At 42.8% G+C, this 21,221-nt stretch overlaps 1 protein-coding gene across 10 annotated transcripts in view; it reads right to left on the bottom strand.

Annotated features, from left to right (window-relative positions):
• The window catches only part of GPRASP2 (G protein-coupled receptor associated sorting protein 2), an 80,744-nt gene continuing 59,918 nt past the window's right edge, over nt 396–21,221 (bottom strand). For 2 of the 10 annotated variants that reach the window (XM_005657880.3, XM_021079933.1), the window contains exons 2-6: nt 4,992–5,080; nt 4,369–4,436; nt 4,203–4,263; nt 3,943–4,019; nt 396–3,623 (exon numbers count right to left, since the gene is read on the bottom strand). In XM_005657880.3, the coding sequence (XP_005657937.1) occupies nt 736–3,306 (2,571 nt within the window). In that variant the 5' untranslated portion in view covers nt 3,307–3,623; nt 3,943–4,019; nt 4,203–4,263; nt 4,369–4,436; nt 4,992–5,080 and the 3' untranslated portion in view covers nt 396–735. The other 8 variants (XM_003135261.4, XM_013990970.2, XM_005657879.3 and 5 more) reach the window with 7 other exon arrangements.

Genomic DNA, 21,221 nt, shown 5'->3' with positions numbered 1-21,221 from the left:
CTCACGGCAACGATGGATCCGTAACCCACTGAGCAAAGCCAGGGATCAAACCTGCAACCTCATGGTTCCTAAGTGGATTCGTTTCCACTGCGCCATGACGGGAACTCCGGAACAGATATTTTTCGATTATCATCCTTCACACTACCACTGCTCACTTCCAAGAATGACCAAATGGGTTGTGTTACCCTACTTTTCACTGACCAATTTAAGTGAGTCCCTTTTCTCTGAAGCATTTCTCAAGTATCACAACCCACGAATAATCTCTTCTTTCTTAAACTCCAGGAAGAGGATTTTCCAAGGAGGGTATGTATATATGTCATCCTACTAATTGTCTATGTTTTTATGTGTACACAATGTATCTGCATCTGGATTTTAAACTGAAGAAGGGTAACTTCTGCCAGTTTTCACACAGACCTTTATTGAAAACACAGACTCGAATAGAGAACCATATGTTTAAACAACGAATAGCAGGGTAGCTTACACAAGCGGCTCAGTTCATTGGAAGCTCAATACTGAAAAATACTGCAATCTGGACAGCAAGACAAATATCAACAATTTTTTCAGCACTAATAGTCATTTGGCATCCACAAAGTGATCCAGCTCAAACCAAGAATTGGACAAAGTTAACATCAGCATTAAAATATAAGTTACAACATAAAACTAGACTGAAAACCGAAGCACTACTCAGGGCTCTTTGGGAACATAAGGCTGATCAGAGGCAGGTGGTTAATAATCTTAGCTTTGTTGTCCCACCTCAGGATCTTTCTGATTGTCTATTTGGACTTGTAGTTCCTCAGCTAGCTTCTCAAATTCATGGAATGCAGAAATAAGCGGCTCAAGACTGAAATCATCATCAATTAAGGACATTGTTCCACTTTTTATAATATTACTGATATTTTGAAACATTTTGATAACAATTTGAATGTTATCATTTGTCTCTTCTATGTTAAAGAGACCCACAAATATCGACAGAGCTTTGGCACTAAATAGCTTTTTTGCCACCATAGCATTTTCAGACAAATTCAACAGCATTTTCAGAACATGGAACTTTGTTCTTGCATTGCCTGTGGTTAACAGGGAGAGAAACCCAGACATATAATTGGCAACCAGTGTGTGATAGTCAGTAGTTGTAGTGAGGTGCCGAAGCATCCTTAATCCAAGCAGCTGTTCAGGGGAACCCACGCTATGAGCAAGGGTTTCCTCACACACTTGACATATGAATGTCTCAATCATGTTTAGATTAGGATAAGGTGGAGCCATGTGAATCATATTTTCCAAGAAAGTTGTCCTAACTCGGGAGGAGGGATAATTGAGCAAGGTTTCAATAAGCGAGACAACACCTGAATCACGAATAAAATCGCGGGTAAATTGAGAAGCACTCCTCATACCCATTGCTATTTTAGATATCTCATGAATAAAAGGATCCCGAATCTTGTCCATCAATAGAAGGAGTTCTTCGAACTCTTCAGGACCGATTTTAAGCTCACATTGTATGCAGCTGCAGGACCAATTCTCAGGGTCTGCACTCTCCCTGGTCCTAAGATGCTCTCGAATTTCCCTGACTGACCGGTAGGACGGATCATATTGAAATGTGAACTCAGAGTCAGGTTGATCAGACTGAAGCAAAGATTCCTGCTCTTCCCCTTCTGGGGTAACTTCCACACCCTTGGGCTTTCCCTCAAACATTTCAGAATATACAGATGCTGCTTCTTCAGGAATTCTAAAGGGGCTTGGGGATGGGAACCCAACCCCATGACAAGGACCAGGTTTGAATTCAACAGTGACCTCTTCCCAGGTTTGGGGCCTGGATGATACATTAACTTCCTCCTCAGCTGGATTTCTGAACCTGGGACTAGCCTTGTACACAGGACGGGGATTTAAATCAAAGCAGGCCTCATCTCTGTCCCAGAACCAGGACCCAAATATGGCCTCTTCTTCAGACTCTGGCTTGGTCTCTTCTCTGGCCACAGCCCCCAAACTGGACTTTTCTTCAGTCCAGAACAAGGATCCACCAATGGCCCCCTCCTCAGCCCCTGGTTCCGATTCACAAATGGCTGAAGCCCCAGCCTCCATACCAGCCTCTTTCTCTGCCCAGAACCAGGATCCAATTATGACTTCCTCCTCAAACCTGGGCTCTTGTTTGACCCTATCACCATTATTAGCATCTTTCTGAGCCCGGGGTTTCAAGATAGTATTAGGCTCTTCCTTGTCTCTGGGCCTGAATCTACTATTGGCCTCTTCTCCAGGCAAAAACCAAGATTCCTTATAGTACTCATCTTCAGATTCAGATTCAAAAAAGTCCTCTCTCTTTGTCCGGAGCTTGGACCTCATGTTTGCCTCATCCCTGACTCTAGGCCTGAATAAGTTATTGGTATTTTCTCCAGCCCACAAGCAGAATGGATTGGCAGACTCCTCCTCAGACCCAGACCAGGAATCAATATAGGGATCTTGCTTGGATCTGGGCCTGGATCTGGGATTAGGCTGATGTTTGGCCCTATGCCTTGACCTGGTATTGGCCTCTTCTCTAGGCCATGATCTGATACTGGCCTCTTCTCCAGCCCAGAAAGAAGACATTGTAGAGGTCTCATCTGCTGACCAGAATCCAGACTCATTAGAGGCCTCCTCTCTGGCTCTGGGCCTGGGATAGCACCAAGACCCCATATTAGTTTCTTCCCCTGCTCCAAACCAAGGTTGGATTCCTGTCTGAACCTGGGAGCCAGGAAAGGTCTCAGTGTCCACATTGGCCAGCTCCCTGTCCACAGATAGGGCCATAGGTTTAGCAGCAGAACCAGACTCATTATTGACCAATGGCCAGGCTACCACATTGGTCTGGGACACACCCTCTGCTTGCGACATTGCTTCAGCCCCAAACTCAGTTTGGGCCCAAGCCTGGGCTTCATCCTTGGACCTTGCCCCAGGGATTGCCTTGGCTTCAGTCTTAGGACGTGCCCCACCTACTGCCCTGGCCTCAGTTTTGGGTCTTGCCCCTGCCACTGCCTGGGATTCACTTTTGGGCCTTGCCCCTGCCATTGCCTGGGACTCAGTTTTGGGTCTTGCCCCAGACATTGCCTGGGACTCAGTTTTAGGCCTTGCCCCAGACATATTCTTGGACTCACTTTTGGATCTTGCCCCAGCCATACCCTTGGACTCGTTTTTGGGCCTTGCCCCAGGTGTGGCCTGGGTCCTAACCTTAGGCCGGACCACCATTGGGACTTCATTCTCTCTCTCAGTCCTACCCACAACCTCTTCTCCAGGCTTCTTCTGAGGCTTGGCCTGGGCGCCAGGCTCAATCTCAGCCCCAGTCATACTACAAGTTACAGAGGAGACCCGGTTAAATACCCCTATCCCAGTCTCAGCCTCCACCACAGATCTGTCACAGTTTTGTATCTTCACACTCTAATTGTTGGATGATTCAGGTGATACGGTTGGAAACAAAAGTTAGAGTCAATCACCAGTCCAGCAGCCAATCAGCCTCCTTCCCAAGCCCAGCCTCAGCCAACAGAGTGCAGAAGAGGCACAACCAAGCTGGGGGAGGATGGATGGTTCCCGGGTGGATGCAGACCTGCTGAGGGTGGTGGTCAGCGGCAATTCCAACAGCACCAGAGCTGCCACTGGAGGTCAATCTACGAAGAGAGAATGATGAGGGGTCTTGAGTCTTTGCCAGTAGTGTCACTCCACCCAAAGACTCTTACAGAGAGACTGGACCTTGAAGACTGGTTGAAACAGTTAGGCTATTAGAAAGTCTGTCATCCATATCTTGCCCACACCCTTTACCCCTAGAGCTGCCACACTGTTTGCTTGCTAGAGAACAGGGATGTGAAGATGGTAGGAAGGTGTCTTGGTAACAGGAGAGTCTGAGAAAGCCCCAGACCAGACCCAAATTACTCTTGGACTTGTTTTGTTTTCCTCTACCTCACCCAAAATTTGTACCCACTCTCATACCTGCCCTGATGTGGTGTAATTTTCCTGTCCTTGGTTTGTTCCAGTAGTATTAAGTTCTAAACAAAGAGCAGGTCGGCCTATGGATAAGTAAATATACAGGAGAAAATGGAGTTTGAGTGCTTGGTTGACAGGCAAACACCCCGACCCCTGATCCAAATATCTCTTTCTGTTTAAGAGTCTAATTTGTCTTATGATTCTGGTCTCTCTTAGTCCTTGCTCTCACGTCTTTTCCTCCCATTCACAGCCCAATCCACACCTACCCCAATGTTCCTAATATCTCCTGCAGGAAATGAACAAGTGGTTCTGCAGCAGGGTGTAAATCTGAAAGAGAGTAGGACATGTGAATCAAAAATGCCCAACTGGACCAAAGACACCTGTCAATATCACTCTGTAGCTGTCCCCTGAATTGCCCCTCTTTGCACAAACCTCCAGAGATTTGAGCCGGCCTCTTCCTCCTTTCCTTCCCTGCAGAAATGACCAGCCTTACAGCAGGGCTATGGACAAAAGATGAAAAAGTAAGACAGTAAGGAGACCATGGCAGCAACTAAGTGCCTGGTGAGCAGACCAACATTAAGGATGGAAATGCATGTACTGTCTTTCAATAGAGTCCTCTTAGTAGAATATTTTCATTTTATTTATAATTTCTATTTCAGCGTTCCAGATAACAAACGACATCTTCTTTTGACGTCACACTTTTCGCATTGCTTGCTTCTCCAATTCTGAGGATTCACCACTAGGTGCACCACATCCCTATGCCTTGCGCAGCATAAATTGGGGGAAGGGCGCCCGCATATTCTAGAAAACAGGTTGTGCAGTGGTACTTGTATTTATGACTTCTGTCTCACCCTCACCTCCCAGCCCACCTTTTCCACCCCCAATTTTGGATGGAGGTGAGGGAGGAAGGCAAGGAAGTGCCTAGAAACCTGGTATAGGGGGAATTTTAGAAGGTATTCCCAGATGCCTGACCTGCTGTGGTCGCAGTCACCCCACCCCGATATGGGTCTCCAGTCAATGGCTGCTGCCCACTCCCACCCCCCATCCCCACACACCTTCAGAAATACAGGTCCTTTTTCCTGTCCCTCGTTTTTCTCAAGCCTCTCCTCTCACAGATGCACCCTGTGGCCTGAAATCTCCAGACCTACCGCGCAGACAGAGACTCTGGCATCAGAAAGGCGCCTGTGGGAAGGGACAGCACCCAGGACGCGGGGCCCCACTGGCCCCTTTGCAGAACCAGGGCCGGGGACAGCCGCCGCCCCCCCTTCTCTACCCAGCTTCGCCCGCCACCACCGCCCCGAAACCGGAGGCCTCCTCCAGCGCCCCCAGCCCAGATCCCCTCCGCCATTTCTCCCGCAGCAGCCTCCCTCACAGCCCTCGCCCCGCACAGGCACCGTCGAAGGCGGGGCGCGGGCACCTGGAAAGTCCCCCGCGGAGCAGCACAGCCGTTCGCCTACCGAGGACCCCGGGGAGTCTCAGCGGACAGAACCCCCGATTCCGGCCCGCTCCGCGTCGGTCGTCGCCTCCTCTGCGCCAGGGGTCCCCCGGCGCTGCGCACCTCTCCCAGGGACCCGCTCCGACCAGGTCGCCTCCCCCTCGCCAGGCGGCCGGGGTCCGCGGGGCAGGTTGCGACCTGGTCGTCGCCCCCCACGACACCCCCACTTGCCTTCACAGGCTCAGGGCCCGGTGGTCGGCCTCCCCCTCTTGTCGCAGCTGCTCACTCGGATTCCCACCGCTCTCCGTGCGCTCAGAATGCCAAAGAGGCGTCCCGCCCCCGCGCCGCTGCGCCAAACCGGCCAGGGGCTGCGCAGGCTGCGGCACCAACCGCTCGCGGCGAGGGTGTCGGGAAGGGGGGCGGAGGGATACGGCACGAATGGGCTCGGCGCCCCCTCCCAGGCCCACCGTAGTTCCGACCCAGAGGGGGCGGGGCCGGGAGGAGCCCCAGGCGGAGGGGCGGGGCCTCGCCAGCCCGCCCAGCCAGCGCTCCCCGCCGCCCCCCCGGGTGGCGACCCCCCCAACTTCTGACACCGCAGTGTGTGGGGCGGTGGGCGCTCTGCGGTGGGGGCCAGGGTCGGGAGGTCGGGAGGGGCCGCGCTGGGGGAGCTGCGGATGGATACAGACCGCCCCTCGGTGGGTGTGTGCGAGCACCCCCAGACTGCTCGGTGTCCGCCCCCCTCCCGTCCCCCTGCGCGCCCGCCATCCTTCCTGGGCGCCGCTGGGAGAGGGGCTGTGGGGGCGGCCCTCCCCCGTTCTGCTTCCCACCTTCAAGGGCCAAGGTCGGGAGGAAGGTGTGGGAGGGGGCGCCCAGGGAGGCGCGTCCACCGCCCCTCTTCTGAAGGAAGGCAGCCCTAGCCCTCTGGACTGAGGACACAACCACTTGTCTGCGCCAGTGGCAGTGGCGTCATTCTTTCTGCCACACTGCTGTTTTCGCATTCGCACTGGTAACGCACTTTTGCTATTTCGCCATCCCACAGTTGCCCAGCAAAGAGGGCCTTTCCCTGTCAGGACCCGCACCCGCTCAGACAATCCTCCCTCTGTCACCCCAGAGCCAGGTGTCAGGCACCAGGTAGGGCCGCTCCTGGCTCCTCTTCCTGGGTTCTGCCAGGTCCTGTGTTGCAATGGCTTCCAAGTTCTCACTGTCTTTGGCAGGGTGGGAATGGGGCACGGATGAGAACCAATTTGGAGCTCAGACACTTGCCATACACACCGGTCTAGTTTCCCCAACCATTCTTTGGAAAAGACCCCACCAGGTACCCCCTTCCCCAAGGCAGAAACCTGCTGCTACCTGAATCCTCGGGTTCCTGCATCCCTACATCCTTCCTGTTGTCTTGAGCCCCTCCTTTCTGGGCTCCATGGGGCAAAGAGCAACCCTGGCTTAGCACAACTCGTTGAACAGAGAAACCTGCTGGCATTGTTGCCCATTTTCAAACCCAATTTGATGGCATTTTCACTGCGGTAGGCCAAATAAAGGTTCCCCAAAGATGTCCACATCCAATTCTCCAAAGCCTATAAACATGTGAGGTTATATAGTAAGGTAGAATTAAGATTGCAGATGGAATTAAGATGGCTAATCAGCTGAATGTAACGTGAGATTACACTGGATTATCCTGGCCAGTGCAATGCAAGGCTACTTTAAAAGTGGAAAAGGCAAGCAGAAGAGTCAGTGTTACATTGAAATATCATGAGAAAGACTCCACAGGTGGACAAGCTGTTGCTGGTTTTGAAGATGGAAGGAAGCCAGAAGCCAAGGATTGCAGGTGGACCCCAGAAGCTGGGAAAGGCAAGGAGACAGATTCTTCCTAGAAGCTCTTGGAAGAATGAAGCCCTTCTATCACTTTTATATCAGACTAGTGAGACCCTTGGCCTATTTCCAACCTTCAAGATTATTAAAAAGAAAACCCATTTTATTGTTCTTTTTAAGCCAGCAAGATTGTGGTAATTTGTACAGCAGCCGTGGGAATCAAATTCACTCACCATCCTGATGAAGTCCATTCCCCTTGACTTTCTTTAATTGGGCTTTGGCCCCTGGGGGGATCAATTTGGGGACTCATTTCTCACGACTAAAACTATCCTCTCCAGCAAGTGCTTTCTCTCTGTTTTCTACAGAAGAGATTTATTTATTTATTTATTTCTATGGCAGCAGGTGTGGCATATAGAAGTTCCCAGTCTAGGGGTAGATCAGAAGTGCAGCTACCGGCCTATGCCACAGCCAGAGCAACGCCAGATCCAAGCCACCTCTGTGAACTACACCACAGCTCAAGGCAACACCAGATCCTTAAACCACAGAGCGAGTTCATTTATGCTGAGCCACCCTGGGAACTCCAGAAGAGAGATTTTGTAATCATCCTTAAGGTTCATCTTAAGTCCCTGTTTCCTGAAAATCACTAATGTCCACCAGGATGAAAATTGAAACTTTTGCTGTGAGTGGGGCCAAAAAAAGGGTGGGAGAGAACCTTATTCTTAACATGAATTTTCATATATTTTTATATCAGCTTTTATTCATTATTTGATATTTATTATAACTGTACAATATTTAGCTGATAGGGAAAAATCTAGGGATGATTTTATATTATATCAGACACAACAGATGTTAATATTCCGAGGAAAGTCTTTTACTGAGCTTTAAATGACTTAACTGGATTGTGGATTATGTTTTCTTTGTTCCACAGTATACTCTCTTGGGTGAATGCCAGGTTTGAAGAAGGGAGTCTGAGTTCTGCTGGGATCTGTGGGTGGGTGTGTGAATCTCTTTGCCTCCCTAAACTGTTGCTTCTTTTTCTTAAAGTTTCTGGCACTTTCATTCATTCAACAAATGCATATGATATCTACTTTGTCCTAGGCATTGTAGATATAGTACAATCAATATAGAAAGAAATCTCTGTTCTTGTGGAGGTTACATATACTTGCAGTTTCACTCGTATTAAATTTGTTATTTAAAAATTTACAGATTTATTCAAAATCATACCAGCACAATCTTAGCTGGTAATTCTGAACATAGTGAAATCTTGATTCCAAGAAACTTACTGACAGAGGACTGAATCTACTAATAGCCGATAGATTATACTGTGAGATTTTGATATAACCGTTGGACAAATTATTGTTAATTTAATTTAAAGAACAGACACTATGACTCATTAGCATTTATTCAACTGAGGAAGGCCCCATTTTAAGCTCTTTATGTGTATTAGCTCACGAAGATATTGGACAGTATGGACTATTACCAAAATAAAGTAATACCTTCATGTAACAGGTGAGGAGACCATCTCAGATAAGTTGTTTCATCTTTAAAGTCAGAGAGCAAAATAAAAGATTAAAACATTAAAGGGATGCTGACTTATGTCTGTCTGACTGCTAAGCAATTTTTACTTCATCCTAAAATGGATTCCAGTCTAAGATTCTGATGGCCAAGTTTCATTCCCCTATATCTCCACTCGCACCTGTGTAACCTTGACTTGCCCTTGAAATCTAAATCTCAGAACCAAATAACTCTCAAGTGTTAAGGCCAAGATACAGATGCAGCTGTGCTAATTCATCATACCTGCAATTCTGCCCCTAACCCCCCCTCACCTCCTACATACATATGCATGTGAACTTTCACACTAGCATATTCCTTGCCTATGCAACATGCATGATCTACTCGTCTTCCCTCTTATTAATCACCATGGACACAGACCTGTTTTTGTCTATCAAGCTTAACTTGGCTATTTTATTTTAATTTGCAGTTCCGTAATGACGTATGATGTTGAATATATTTTCATATGCTTATTTGCCATCTGTATATCTTTTTTGGTCAGTTATCTGCTCAGATAATTGCCTGTGTTTCAGTGGGGTTGATTGTTTTATTATTTTTAAAATTTAAGAGTTCTTTGTCTATTTTGGATACCAGTTTTCTAAGAGATGTCTGTTTTGCAAAACTTTTCTTCTCAATCTCCATTTGCCTTTTCATTCTATTCACAGAGTATTTTGCCAAGAAAGTTTATCTTTAATGAAGTCCAACTTAGCAATATTTTCTTTCATGGATCACACTTTTGGCATTATAAATACAGAGTCCTTGCCAAACATAAAGTTACCTAGATCTTTGACTATGTTGTCTTCTAGGAGTTTTATACTTTTGCCTTTTACATATGGCTGTTATCCATTTTAAGTTAATATTAGTGAAAGATGCAAGATATATGTCTAGATTCATTTTCTTTTGCATGTAAATGACCATCATTCTAGCACCACTTGTTAAAATGATTATCATATCTCCATTGAATTAGCTTTGTTCTGTTATCAGCATCCAGTTGACTATATTTATGTGGGTCTATTTCTGCCCTCTCTCTTTTGTTGAATTGATCTATTTGTCTATTTGTCTTTTTTGCCAGTTCCACAGTCTGGAGTACTGTAATTTTATGGAGAGTACTGAATTTGGGTGATGTCAGTCCTCTGATGGTCTTCTCCAGTATTTGCTATTCTTGGTCTTTTGCCTTTCAATATAAACTTTAGAATCAGTTTGCTGATATCCACAAGATAGCTTGCAGAGATTTTCATTGGGAAACCTGTAAGTTGTGAAGAACTGACATCTTGACAATATTGAGTCTTCCTATCCTTGCACATGAAATATCTCCACATTTATTCAGATCTTCTTTGATTTCTTTCATCAATGTTTTGTAGTTTTTCTCATATAGTTATTGTACGTATTTTGTTAGGTTTATATCTAAATAGTTCACTTTTCATGCTAATGTAAATAGTATTGTGTTTTTAATTCCAAATTCCATTTTTTCAATGCAGGTATATACGAAAAAAATGAATTTTGTATATTAACCTTGTGTCCTGCAACATTGCTATAATTGCTTATTAGTTCCAGGGTTTTTTGTTGATTCTTTGGGATTCCTACAGATACAATCATGTCATCTGTGAACAATTAGAGTTTTAATTCTTCCTTTCCCAATTGTATACTTTTATTTATTTTTATTCTCTTACTGAAATAGCTATAACTTCCTGGAGTACCTGTCGTGGCACAGCAGAAATGAATCCGACTAGGAACCATGAGGTTGTGAGTTCAATCCCTGGCCTCCATCAGTGGGTTAAGGATCTCGCGTTGCAGTGAGCTGTGGTGTAGGTCACAGATGTGGCTTGGATCCTGCATTGCTGTGGCTGGCAGCTGTAGCTCCTATTAGACCCCTAGCCTTAAAAAGCCAAAAAAAAAAAAAAAAAAAAAAAAAAAAAAAAAAGAAAAGGTTTTAACTTCCAATGTGATATTAAACAGTAATGATGAGTGGGAACATTTTCTCCTTGTTCCTAGTCTTAGCAGAAAAGCATATATTTGTTTAGCTTTGTGATAGTAACTGTTGGTTTTTTGTAGATGTTCGTTATTAAGTTTAAGGAGTTCTCTATTCTTAGTTTTCTCAGTTTTTATCACGAATGGGTGTTGAATTTTGCCAACTGCTTTTTATGCTCTAAACGATCATATGTATACATGGAATAAATTCCACTAGGTTGTGGTGTATAATTCTTGTTATACATTGTTGGGTTTTACTGGCTAATATTTTGTGACAATTTTTATATCTATGTGCATGAAAGATAGTGGAAAGCAGTTTTTCCTTTTGGTAATGTATTTGCTTGGTTTGGGTACTAGGGTAATGCTTTTCTCATGGAGTTTAGGTGGGAATTATTCCCGCAACTTCTGTTTTCTTTGAGAGATTATATAAAATTGGTACATTTTTTTTTTTTTTTTTTTTTTTTTTTTTTTGTCTTTTTGCTATTTCTTGGGCCGCTCTCGCGGCATATGGAGGTTCCCAGGCTAGGGGTCAAATCGGAGCTGTAGCCACCGGCCTACGCCAGAGCCACAGCAACGCGGGATCCGAGCCGCGTCTGCAACCTACACCACAGCTCACGGCACCGCCGGATCCTTAACCCACTGAGCAAGGGCAGGGACCGAACCCGCAACCTCATGGTTCCTAGTCGGATTCGTTAACCACTGCGCCACGACGGGAACTCCAAAATTGGTACATTTCTTCATTAAATGTTTGATATAATTCACCAGTGAACTTGTATGAGCCTCCTTTTTTCTCTTTTGGAACGTTAAACATTGTTTCAATCTCTTTAATAGTTATCAATGTATGCAGATTACCTATTTATCCTTCTGTTAGTTTTGGTAGATTGCGTCTTTCAAGAAATTATAATTCTTCTAGGTTATCAATGTTTTAAACAAAGTTTTAACTTTATACTATTCCTTTATTTAAATGTCCATGAGAACATTTCTAGTATTAGTGATTTGTGTCTTTTCTCCCTTTGCTTAGTTAAGTTAGCTATAGGCATATACATTTTGTTAATCTTTCAAAGAACCAACTTTTGGTTTTATTGAATTTCTCTACTGATTTCCTGTTTTCTTTCTTTCTTTTCTTTTCTTTTTTTTTTTTCTGTCTTTTTAGGGCTGCACCCGTTGCATATGGAGGTTCCCAGGCTAGGGGTCTAATAGGAGCTACAGCTGCCAGCCACAGCCACAGCCATAGCAATGCAGGATCCAAGCCACATCTGCGACCTACACCACAGCTCACTACAATGCCATATCCTTAACCCACTGAGCAAGGCCAGGGATCAAAACCATGTCCTGGAGTTCCCGTTGTGGCACAGTGGTTAACGAATCCGACTAGGAACCATGAGGTTTCGGGTTCGATCCCTGGCCTTGCTCAGTGGGTTAACGATCAGGAATTACCGTGAGCTGTGGTGTAGGTTGCAGACGTGGCTTGGATCCCACGTTGCTGTGGCTCTGGCGTAAGCTGGCAGCTACAGCTCTGATTCGACCCCTAGCCTGGGAACCTCCATATGCCGTGGGAGCGGCCCAAGAAATGGCAAAAAGACAAAAACAAACAAACAAACAACAACAACAACAACAAAAAAAAACCATGTCCTCATGAATGCTAGTTGGGTTGGTTAACCGCTTAGCCCTGACGGGAACTCTTGATTTCCTGTTTTCAAGGTCATTGGTTTCTACTCTAATTTTAAAAATCTCTTTTCTTCTGCTTACTTTGGATTTAATTTGCTTTTCTTTCTCTAGTGGCTAAGGTGGATGCTTCAATTATTAATTTTAAGATTGTTTTTAATGCTATTAATTTCCCTCTAAACATCCCACAACTTTGATAAGTTTTCATAATTTTTTCAGAATATTTAAATATTCCTCTTGAGAATTCTTTGACCCATGTGCTATTTAGAAATGTGTTGGTTATCTCCAAGTGTTTTAGTGTTCCCAGTTATTTTTCTGTAATTGATGTTAAGTTTAATTCCATTGTGATCTGAGCATGATTTGAATGATATCTATTCTTTTAAATTTTTTAAGGTATATTTTACATCCCAGGATGTAGTCTATCTTGGTGAATGTTCCATGTAAGCTTAAGAAAAATATGTATTCTGCTGTTTTGGATAAAGTATTTTATAAATATTAGATACCATTGATTTATGGTGCTATTCAAATCAAGTTTGTTTTTAATGATTTCCGACCTGCTAAGTCTGTCGATTACTGATAGGATGTGTTGAAATCTCTAACCATAATAGTGGATTTGTCTTTTTTCCTTGCAATTCTATCAGTTTTTCCCCCATGTATTTCTGCATTTTTTGGTCAGGTGTATACACATTAAGAATTGTTATGTGTTATTTGAGAAGCTTATGAGTATATAATGCCAACTTTCCCCTGGTAATGTTCCACACTTTGCATCCTGCTTTATCTGAAATTAATAGAGCTATTCCAGCTTTCATTTGTTTAATGTTAGCATGGTATTTCTTTCTCCATCCCTTTATTTATTTATTTATTTATTTATTTATTTATTTATTTTATGGCCACACCTGTGGCACATGGGAGTTCCCAGGCCAGGGATTGAATCTGAACCACAGCTGCAACCAACGCCACAACTGGAGCTACACTGAATCCTTTAACTCACTGCACTGGGGGCTGGGGATTAAATCTGCACCTCTGCAGTGACCTGAGCTGCTACAATCAGATTTTTAGCCTGCTACACCACAGTGGCAACTCCTAATCCCTTTATTTTTAATCTATTTGTGTCTTTATATTTATTTAAAAAATTTTCTTTTGTCTTTTTAAGGCCACACCCGTGGCACTGCATGGAGGTTCCCAGGGTAGGAGTCGAATCGGAGCTGTAGCTGCTGGCCTAAGCCACAGCCACAGCAATGTCAGATCCGAGCCACATCTACGACCTACACCACAGCTCATGGCAACACCATATCCTTTAACCCACTAATCCAGGCCAGGGATTGAACCTGTGTCCTAATGGATACTAGTCAGATTTGTTTCTGCCGAGCCATGACAGGAACTCTGTCTTTAAAGTGGATTTTTTTTTAGACTACATGTACCTGGATCTTATTTATTTAATTCACACTGACAGTCTATCTTTTCATATTGGTATTAGACCATTGATATCCAAGGTGATCATTTATATAGTTAGATAAATACATACCATATTTGTTACTGTTTTCCATATATTGCCCTTGTTGTTTTTCTTTCTTTTTAATCTTTTCCTGCCTTCTCTGTTTTAAGTTGTACATTTTATATGATACAATTTTCTCTCTTCTCTTAGCATATGAATGATATTTCTATTTTTACTTTTTTAGTGGTTGCCCTAGAGTTTGCAATATTCAAGTCTGCTTTCAAATAACACCATACTGTTTCACAGGAAGTGCAAGTATACTTTATAACAGAGTATTTCTAATTCCTTTCTCTGTCCCTTATAACATTCCTGTGATTCACTTCACTTATCTATAAGCAGTAATCACCACATACGGTGTTGATTTTTATTTCAAACAAAATATAATCTGTTAGATTAACTAAGAATAAAAAGATAGAAGACTTCATTTTACCTTCATTTATTCCTTCTCAAACACTGTTCCTTTTTTTTCAATAAACATGAAGATTTCTTTTCTTTTTACAGCTGCACCTGCAGCATATGGAATTTCTCAGGCTAGGAGCTGAATTGGAGCTGCAGCTGGGGCCTACACCACAGCCACAGTAACACCAGATCTGATCCACACCTGCGACTTATGTTGCAGCTTACAGTCAGATCCTTAACTCACTGAGCCAGGCCAGAGATCAAACCGACATCTTCACAAAGACAACATCAGGTACTTAACCTGCTGAGCCACAATGGGAACTTCATGAGTTTTTGATAATATAATTTCCCTTCTCTCTGAATAATTGTGATTAACATACCCTGCAGGACAAGTCTACTGGGTACAAGTTCTTTCAATATTTATTTGTATGAGAGTGTCTTTTAGAAAAAAAAATTTATGGACACACCCAGGGCATATGGAAGTTACCGGGCCAGGGACTGAATCTGAGCCATAGCTGTGGCAATGCCAGATCCTTTAACCTGCTGTGCCAGGCTGGGAATCAAACCTATGTCTCTGCAGCAACCACAGCTGCTGCAGTCAGATTCTTAATCCACTGTACCACTGAGGGAACTCCATTAATTAGAATGTCCTAATTTCTCCTTTACTTTCAAAGAATAGTTTCACTGAATACAGAATTCTAGATTGGTGTTTTATTTTTTTTCCTTCAACACTTTAATTATTTATTCATTTTTGGCTCTGTCCACAGCATGCAGAAATTCCTGGGCCAGGAATTGAACCCACACCACATCAGGGACAATGCCTGATCCTTAACTTGCTGGGCAACCAGAGAATTCTCTTCAACTCTTTAAACATTTCTCTCTGCTCTCCTCTTGCTTGTATGATTTCTGAAGAGAAATCTGATATAATTCTCACCCCTGCTCCTCTATAGGTAATATGGTTGGTCACTCTGGCTTTTTTCAATATTTTATCTTCATCTTTGATATTCTGCCATTTGAATATGATATGCCTAGCTATAGATTTTATGGTTTTTATCCTGCTTCATATTCTCTGAGCTTCCTCTGTCTATGGTTTTAAGTATGCCATTAATTTTGGAAATTTCTCAGCCATCATTACTCTTCTATTATATGTATAACTTTTGCAACTGTCCCATAGTTTGTGGCTAGTCTGTTCAGTCTTTTTCATTCTTTTACCTCTTTGCATTCTCTTTTGTTTTTATTTTATTTTATTTTTGCCTTTTTAGGGCTGCACCCATGGCATATGGAGGTCCCAAGCTAGGGGTCGAATCCGAGCTGTAGCTGCTGGCCTGCACCACAGCCACAGCTACAGCCACATGGGATCCTAGCCACGTCTGTGACCTACACCACAGCTCTCGGGAACACTGGATCCTTAACCCACTGAGTGAGGCCAGGGATCGAACCTATGTCCTCATGGATGCTAGTCAGATTCATTTCCGCTGAGCCATGATGGGAACTCCTGCATTCTCTTTTGGAAATTTCTACTGACATTTCTTTAAGCTCATTGATTCTATTCTTAGCCATGTTCAGTCTATTGAGAAGCCCATCACAAACGTCCTCCTGGAGTTCCTGTCACGGCTGAATGGTTAACAAATCCGACTAGGAACCCTGAGGTTGTGGGTTTGATCCCTAGCCTCACTCAGTGGGTTAAGGATCTGGCACTGCCATGAGCTGTGGTGTAGGTTGCAGACATGGCTCGGATCTGGCATTGCTGTGGCATACATAGGCCAGCGGCTACAGCTCTGATTAGACCCCTAGCCTGGGAACCTCCATATGCCACAGGTGCGGCCCTAGAAAAGACAAAAAAAAAAAAAAAAGTCCTCCAATTCTTTTACACTGTTTTTGATTTCTAGCATTTGATTTTGATTCTTTATTAGGATTTCTAGCTCTGTGTTTATATTACTCATCTGGTTTTTTTTTTTTTTTTTCATGTTGTCCACTTTTTCCATTACAGCACTTAGCATATTAACCATAAGTATTTTATTTTATTTTATTTTTTTTGTCTTTTTTTTTGTTGTTGTTGTTGCTATTTCTTGGGCCGCTCCCGCGGCATATGGAGGTTCCCAGGCTAGGGGTTGAATCGGAGCTGTAGCCACCAGCCTACACCAGAGCCACAGCAACGCGGGATCCGAGCCGCGTCTGCAACCTACACCACAGCTCACGGCAATGCCGGATCGTTAACCCACTGAGCAAGGGCAGGGACCGAACCCGCAACCTCATGGTTCCTGGTCGGATTCGTTAACCACTGCGCCACGACGGGAACTCCCCATAAGTATTTTAAATACCCGGTCTGATAATTCCAAAATCTCTGCCACAGCTGAATCTGGTTCTGATACTTGCTCTGTCTCTTCATACTGGTAGGTCAGGGTTTTTTGTTTTGTTTTTGTTTTTAGTATGTCTTGTGATTTTCTGTTAAAAGGTAGGCAATACAATTTAAAGAAACCGGGGTAAATAAGTCTCTAAGGTTTTATGTTCATCTGGCAGGGATTAAACTATGCATGCTGTTTGCTATAGCTGTATGTGTCAGAGGATAAATATTCCTCTGTTGTCCTTGTTTTTGACTCCTCTATTTTCTTTGGGTTTCTTAGAGACTTTTTTAAAAATGGAGTTTCTGTCGTGGCGCAGTGGTTAACGAATCCGACCAGGAACCATGAGGTTGCGGGTTCGGTCCCTGCCCTTGCTCAGTGGGTTAACGATCCAGCGTTGCCGTGAGCTGTGGTGTAGGTTGCAGACGCGGCTTGGATCCCGCGTTGCTGTGGCTCTGGCGTAGGCTGGTGGCTGCAGCTCCGATTCGACCCCTAGCCTGGGAACCTCCATATGCTGCAGGAGCGGCCCAAGAAATAGCAAAAAAAAAAAAAAAAAAAAAAAAAGACAAAAAAAACCCCAAAAAATAAATAAAAACAGAAATATGACCTTTCTGAGGCTGAGAAGGCATCTTGATATTGTATGTGATACAAATGATGCCCTTACTAGGATTTCACATCTAGCTTTTACGTTAATGTTTTAAAAGGAATGTGCAAACATCACAGAACCATGTTTACCAAATTTTATTCCACTGAACATAAAGGCATCAAGATATTAAGGGGGCATTCCATTTTTAACAAGATCTAATGAAACTGGAAAATGTTGTTATAGAAAACCATGAAATATTTTGGTTTAAATCATGTGTGGTTTCCAAAGGAGACAGGTATGGGGTGGGGGGATGGGCTGGGGGTTTGGGATGGAAAGGCTATAATATTGGGTTGTGATGATCATTGTGCAACTGTAAATGTAATAAAATTCATTGAGGAGTTCCCATCATGGTGCAGTGGTTAACGAATCCGACTAGGTACCATGAGGTTGTGGGTTCAATCCCTGGCCTTGCTCAGTGGGTTAAGGATCTGGCATTGACATGAGCTGTGGTGTAGGTTGCAGACATGGCTCAGGACCCGCGTTGCTGCGGCTCTGGCATAGGCCGGCAGCTAGAGCTCCTCAACCCCTAGCCTGGGAACCTCCATATGCTGTGAGAGCAGCCCAAGAAATGGCAAAAAAATAAAATAAAATAAATAAAAAATAAAATTCATTGAATAAGAAAAAAAGTGTAATCCAATACTTATGACACTGAAGCTAATGATAAGTATTTACAAGCCTTTTTGAAGGTTTCTTGAAAGCAAAAGGCAGAAAGTGCATAATGTGAAAAATTCATATCCATCCCTGTGTGGAAATATGGTTAAAATTATATATGAAAAAGAGTATGGCAACAAATTGAAATGCATTTTGATCAGTAAATAGTGTTTGGAGATGTAGAGCATCACAGCTGAAGATTTGAAGAAAGAAGTTTTAGACCAAATTACGTAGGGAGAGAGCTTTGATATCTATAGCTGGATTAAAGAAATTTCTACATGCCTTGAATTATGCTAGATTTTACTAGTGATATGTATAAATTTTTAAATATATTTTGGATATTAAGCCATTATCAGATATATGCTTTGCAGATATTTTCTCCTGTTGCCTAGGATGCCTTTTCATTTTGCTGATGGTTTTCTTTGCATCAGCTTTTTAGTTTATGTAGTTTATTTTGGCCTTTGTTGCCTTTGATTTTGGAGTCGAATCCAAGAAAATAATTGCCAAGACCAATGTCAAAGAAGTTACTCCTGTATTTTCTTCTGGTAATTTAAAGGTTTCAGGTCTTAAATTTAAGTCTTTAATTCATTTTGATTTGAATTTCATATATGGTGTATGATAGGGGTCCAGTATCATTCTTTTGCATGAAGCTGTCTGGCTTTCACAAAACCATTATTGAAAACACTGTCCTTTACCCATTATATTTTCTTGTCTCTTTTGTCATCAATTAATTGACCATATGTCATGGGTTTGTTTTTGCACTCTTTATTCTGTTCCATTGATTTGTCTGTTTTTACGCCAATGCCATATCTTTTTTTATTATTTTAGCTTTGTAATATAGTCTGAAATCAGGAAATGTGATGTCTCTGGCTTTGTTCTTCATTATCAAGATTGCTCTGGCTATTGGGGGTCTTTTGTGGTTCGATGCAAATTTTTAGATTTTTTTTTGTTTCAGTGAAACATGCCATTGTAATTTTGATCATGATTGCAATTAATCTCTATATTGCTAAAAAAAGGGGCCATAAACACTCAAAAAATGATGTGAAAGAACTATGAATAGATTTTAAAAGAGAATGGATTTTTTTAGGAGTAAAATAAAGCTGAGGGGAGATAAAATGGCTGTAAGTAGTTGGAGGATTATTATAAGCTAGATATACCACTGCTGCTTTATCTCCATAAAGTCAGAAGTTGACATATTGCCGCAAGAGAGAGATGGGTTAGAAGTAGATTGCCTGGTATGAGGCTGTGAAAGAAAAATATTAGCTTATTATGAGAGAGTGTAGCATCTTCAACTTTGGGCACATGATAGGAAAGGCAGAAAAGCATTTAAGGGTGATTTATGTGTCTTGCTTCCTGGAGTTGCCAGGAAGGTGACTCTGAATTTCCTTCTCACTCCAGAATTCTGTGATCTAGTACATCATCCAGGGACCCTATGATGAGGGGTAGAGATTTTTTCTTCCAGAAGGTCTGAGATGTACACTTCCTTCAGATTTAATCTGCTGTTATTATACATGAGACTTATCAATGTGGTTGAAAGGTATTGGGGGAAAGGGAAACATTCAATGATCCTATTACTTGATCTCAGTGTTTCAGTGAGCTTTTGTCACTGGTTTGGAACTTTCACAAGTGCTTCTCAGTTTTTTTTTTTTTCTTTTTTAGATGAGACAGGGAGTCTATGGGGGCTAGAATTGTATATTTTCCTCTGGTATGTGACTTCACAAGTGTTCCTTAACCTTTCTTTTCCTTCCCAAGGCAATATAAGAAATGCTAGATGGAGCTGAAATTGAAAAAAAAAGCCTTTCTCAAGGTATGCTCTGGTAGTCGTTTCCCATTCAGAGTCGGCAGTTGTCATGGAGAATGCTCTGAGTGTTCTTCACAATAGTCACTCTTCCCATCCCTCTGCTATATGCATGAGGGAATAGTTATTGACTCTTCACCATGAGAACTGAGTGGTTTTCCTGGAGGTCAAATCCACAAAAGTTCATGTAAGACTGTGATGCACAGAATTTCTACTCCTCTTATGGTCTACTCTTAGCCTCTAGCAATTTACCAAAATTACCATTTAAGTGTTCCTATCAGTTTATGGCTCCAGTGGATTCTATTTCAGGTAAGCAGGTCTCAATTGTGAGTCTGAATTTTTCTGTTTCTCCACATTTTGTGTTGATGGTTTACCCTATGACTTTCGTTCTCTGATGGGTCCAAGAAAAGCCAGGTATTTTCCATTTTTTTGGCCTTTTCTTGTTGTAAGTTTGCGAGTCATGACTTCCAACCTCTATGTGTATTACAGCTAAAACCAAAATTTTGGATAGAATACTTAATTTGTGTTGTTTGAAGATGTGTTGACAGCTATTTTTTCCTCAAGTCTCTGTACACCCTTTAACGCTATTCCTTTTCATTGTTCAAGGACTTACCCAAATTGTGACAACTGGATTAAGTGTTACTGTGCTACCATAAAGGAAGTGACAGAAGGTGATCGTAATTTTTTTTTTGTCTTTTTGCCATTTCTTGGGCCGCTCCCACGGCATATGGAGGTTCCCAGGCTGGGGATCTAATCGGAGCTGTAGCCGCCAGCCTATGCCACAGCCACAGGAACGTGGGGATCCGAGCTGCGTCTGCAACCTACACCACAGCTCATGGCAACGCCGGATCCCTAACCCACTGAGCAAGGCCAGGGATCGAACCCCCAACCTCATCGTTCCTAGTCGGATTCATTAACCACTGAGCCACGACAGGAACTCCTGTAATTTTTTTTTTTACAACTCAGAGTTATTAAACAAAAATTATTTGAACTAGAAAGTCTTCTTCCAAGAGTATGCCATAAGGAAATAGCTAAGGATGTGGGAGCCAACTTAGCTGTAAGTGTATAAGTCCTCTGCTATCCCTGCAACTATGGGATGACTGCAGAGAAAAATACCACATAGGGAGTGCACTGAAAGCATAGATGGAAACAGAAAAACCGAGAGAAATGATCCAGGCAAACAGCAAACATGAACACCTACACAATCTGTAGGTTTTCAAGATCTATTCTCAGTATTCTGGAATTCACCCAGTTGATCATGTGGAGTAGAAAAAGGCAAAAACAATAAGTGGACTGAAATTAAAATACATAAGTGAAATGAACCATCTAGCAACAGGAATTTACTGTAGGAATGTTCATCACAGAATTATAACAGGAAAAAAATAGATATAACCTAAATATATGAGTATAGAAAATTTGTTAATTACAGTAAGCTCAGGAGATGGAATTCTATACCAACAATAAGTGTCTGTTTTAGAAACACCTTGTCAACATTGGGCTTTATCCAACTTTTATTTTTGTCAGTATGA

Source organism: Sus scrofa, chromosome X (assembly GCF_000003025.6).
Source record: "Sus scrofa isolate TJ Tabasco breed Duroc chromosome X, Sscrofa11.1, whole genome shotgun sequence".
NCBI lineage: Eukaryota > Metazoa > Chordata > Mammalia > Artiodactyla > Suidae > Sus > Sus scrofa.
This window is presented reverse-complemented; position numbering and strand designations above follow the sequence as displayed.